The sequence below is a fragment of the Ascaphus truei genome, chromosome 3, assembly GCF_040206685.1.
Source record: "Ascaphus truei isolate aAscTru1 chromosome 3, aAscTru1.hap1, whole genome shotgun sequence".
Classification (NCBI taxonomy): Eukaryota; Metazoa; Chordata; class Amphibia; order Anura; family Ascaphidae; genus Ascaphus; species Ascaphus truei.
This window is the reverse complement of record NC_134485.1, coordinates 423,541,170-423,543,570: the sequence shown is the minus strand read 5'-3', so window position 1 is coordinate 423,543,570 and position 2,401 is coordinate 423,541,170. Positions and strand designations below refer to the sequence as shown.

At 36.3% G+C, this 2,401-nt stretch overlaps 1 protein-coding gene across 1 annotated transcript; it reads left to right on the top strand.

Moving 5' to 3' along the window:
- The first annotated feature begins 850 nt into the window (after positions 1–850).
- On the top strand, positions 851–1,816 carry LOC142490849 (olfactory receptor 1E16-like). The gene has a single exon (XM_075593268.1). The coding sequence runs from the start codon at positions 851–853 to the stop codon at positions 1,814–1,816; it is 966 nt and encodes a 321-aa protein (XP_075449383.1).
- The last annotated feature ends 585 nt before the right edge of the window (positions 1,817–2,401 follow it).

The window sequence follows — 2,401 nt, the reverse complement described above, 5'->3', positions numbered from 1 at the left end:
AGCCAACGTCTCTGGGTAACATGTCCTTTAGATATCATAAAAAGATGAACATGTCTTACACAAACACTGAAACACAAGTCACTGGGAATGTAATATGTGATCCATTGTAACACTTTCCATTGAATTTAAATTGTTATATAATTATACTGTTTTTGTATGAAATTATTTGTAGCGCCAGTGCTTCTGTTACATATATGGTGTAAATCATTATAGTGCATGAAAATAGTTATCTATTTGTCTACATTGCTTGTTAAGGGATATATAGATATTTATATACTGTATCTATATCTATATAGCTATATATATATATATATATATATATATATATATATATATATATATATATATATATATATATATATATATATATATCTTAAAAGCTGTGTTTAAAGCAGCATGCATTGGCTTAAGGGTTGTTCGTGTAAGGTGATACATTTTGCTGAACCAATGAGAGAGCTCATTATACAGTTGGTGTAATGTTGTGTATATGCTTTCAAATGTAAATAAACTTGTAAAGTACTGTATTATGTTTGGTGAACTGTCTAGATTGATATTCTACTGTTTTTCAGAGACGTCGGCCAAGTTCTGCTATTCCACAAGACATCTGGCTTTTGACTGAGACATAAGGTATCTTCCGGCATAGGAAAGTGTCTTATGGAATAGCACAGCTTAATGAATATGGGCCATCGTTATTTTTATTTAAAAAAAAGAAAAAGAAATGTAAGAAATTGCCTGGAATCTCCTAATGTCAGTGGCAATGTTAATACTAGGAACTTCTATCCTTGTCTCACTTACTCTATATCTTGTTTTTACCCAGGAGTGACCCCTGTAGAAGTTCCCGGACCAATCAATGGCTAATCAATCTGACATTTTTGAGTTTGTACTTATTGGGTTTCCAGGGCTCCCGCAGACGTTCCATAACCTGGTTGCAGCAGCAATGTTCCTTATCTATATCATATCACTGTTCGCAAATGGTACTGTAAAAATTGTGATCATTCGGAAAGAGCACTTACACCAATCAATGTACGTGATCATTGCAAACCTTGCTCTTTCTGACCTCCTCTTTGACACAATAACATTACCAAAAATCATTGCCACTTATTGGTTTGGAGCTGGATCTATGTCCTTCTCTGGTTGCATCTTCCAACTGTATTGTGTCCATTTCCTGGGCACTGTTGATTCCTTCATCATTATGCTGATGGCTGTTGATCGTTATGTTGCCATCTGCCAACCCCTGAGATATTCCTCAATAATCAGCAATAAACTGGTTGCTATTCTCTGCGGATTTTTCTGGGTCTTTGCTGCTATTATTTCATCAGCTGTTGCAGTTTTGATTGCACAACTTCCATTCTGTGGTCCTAATAAGGTCAAAAACTGTTTCTGTCTCAATTCAGCTGTAACTGTTTTGGCATGTGTGGACACCACTTCTATCAGACGTATAGCTTTTACTCTTGCTATGTTTGTCCTCCTCTTACCCTTGGCTTTTATTATATTCTCATATATCATCATAATCAAGACGATCCACTCATCGACACGCTCAGAAAACTGGCAGAAAGCATTTTACACCTGTACCACTCACTTGTTTGTCATTGGTTTGTACTTTGTCCCACGGGTGTTTGTGTATATATCTAGCCAGGTCCGTTTAATTCTTAATGCTGATTTAAATGTCTTGCTACTTTGTCTTTACACATTTGTGCCACATGTAGCCAACCCTATTATATATTGTCTCAGGACCAAGGAAATCAAAAGGACTCTTGAAAATGTTTTTAAAAGTAAGATCAGCATCAGAATTGAAAACGGACACTCGATAATGTAATCTTTCTGCATCAAATGTTTTTATATCATACACTGTATGTAGAGAGGAAAGGTCTAACACTTAGCAAAAGTAGTAGTTTTTAGAGTGACGCTCAATATTCGTGTGTACACAAAAACATCTTGATAGTTGAAGAAATAATCCAAAAATAGGAACACTGTATTATATCCATAGGCTCATATATATAATAATTATTTAAGGGGGGGGCTAAATAAAGACCTAGCGGTCAGTCTGCACGACTACCACAGAAATGGTCAAAAATGCACACCCCTCTTAAGGAATAAACATCCCCATTTAGGGTCAAAGGTAATAAATAAAGGCTATTGCCCATTACTTGCCCTGGGGGTATACTGAAGTCCAGAACGCCAATACAGGACAGTAGTTCCTCTGCGTGCAGTCCTGAAGTGTAGAAACAATAGTGGTAGAGTGGAGCAAAGGTGCACTGCAACTGGAAAGAATCTTGAAGAAATGAATGTCACGGGCAAACTCCAAAGTTAAAATGAGGATGTTTATTGAATAAGCTCACAAAGAGATGAACATGACAAACGCACCAACGCGTTTCATCCCGTAGGACTTTATTTAAACATC

Excerpts from the sequence above, each read along its gene's own strand:
- LOC142490849 (XM_075593268.1), top strand. The coding sequence starts at position 851 with ATGGCTAATCAATCTGACATTTTTGAGTTTGTACTTATTGGGTTTCCA.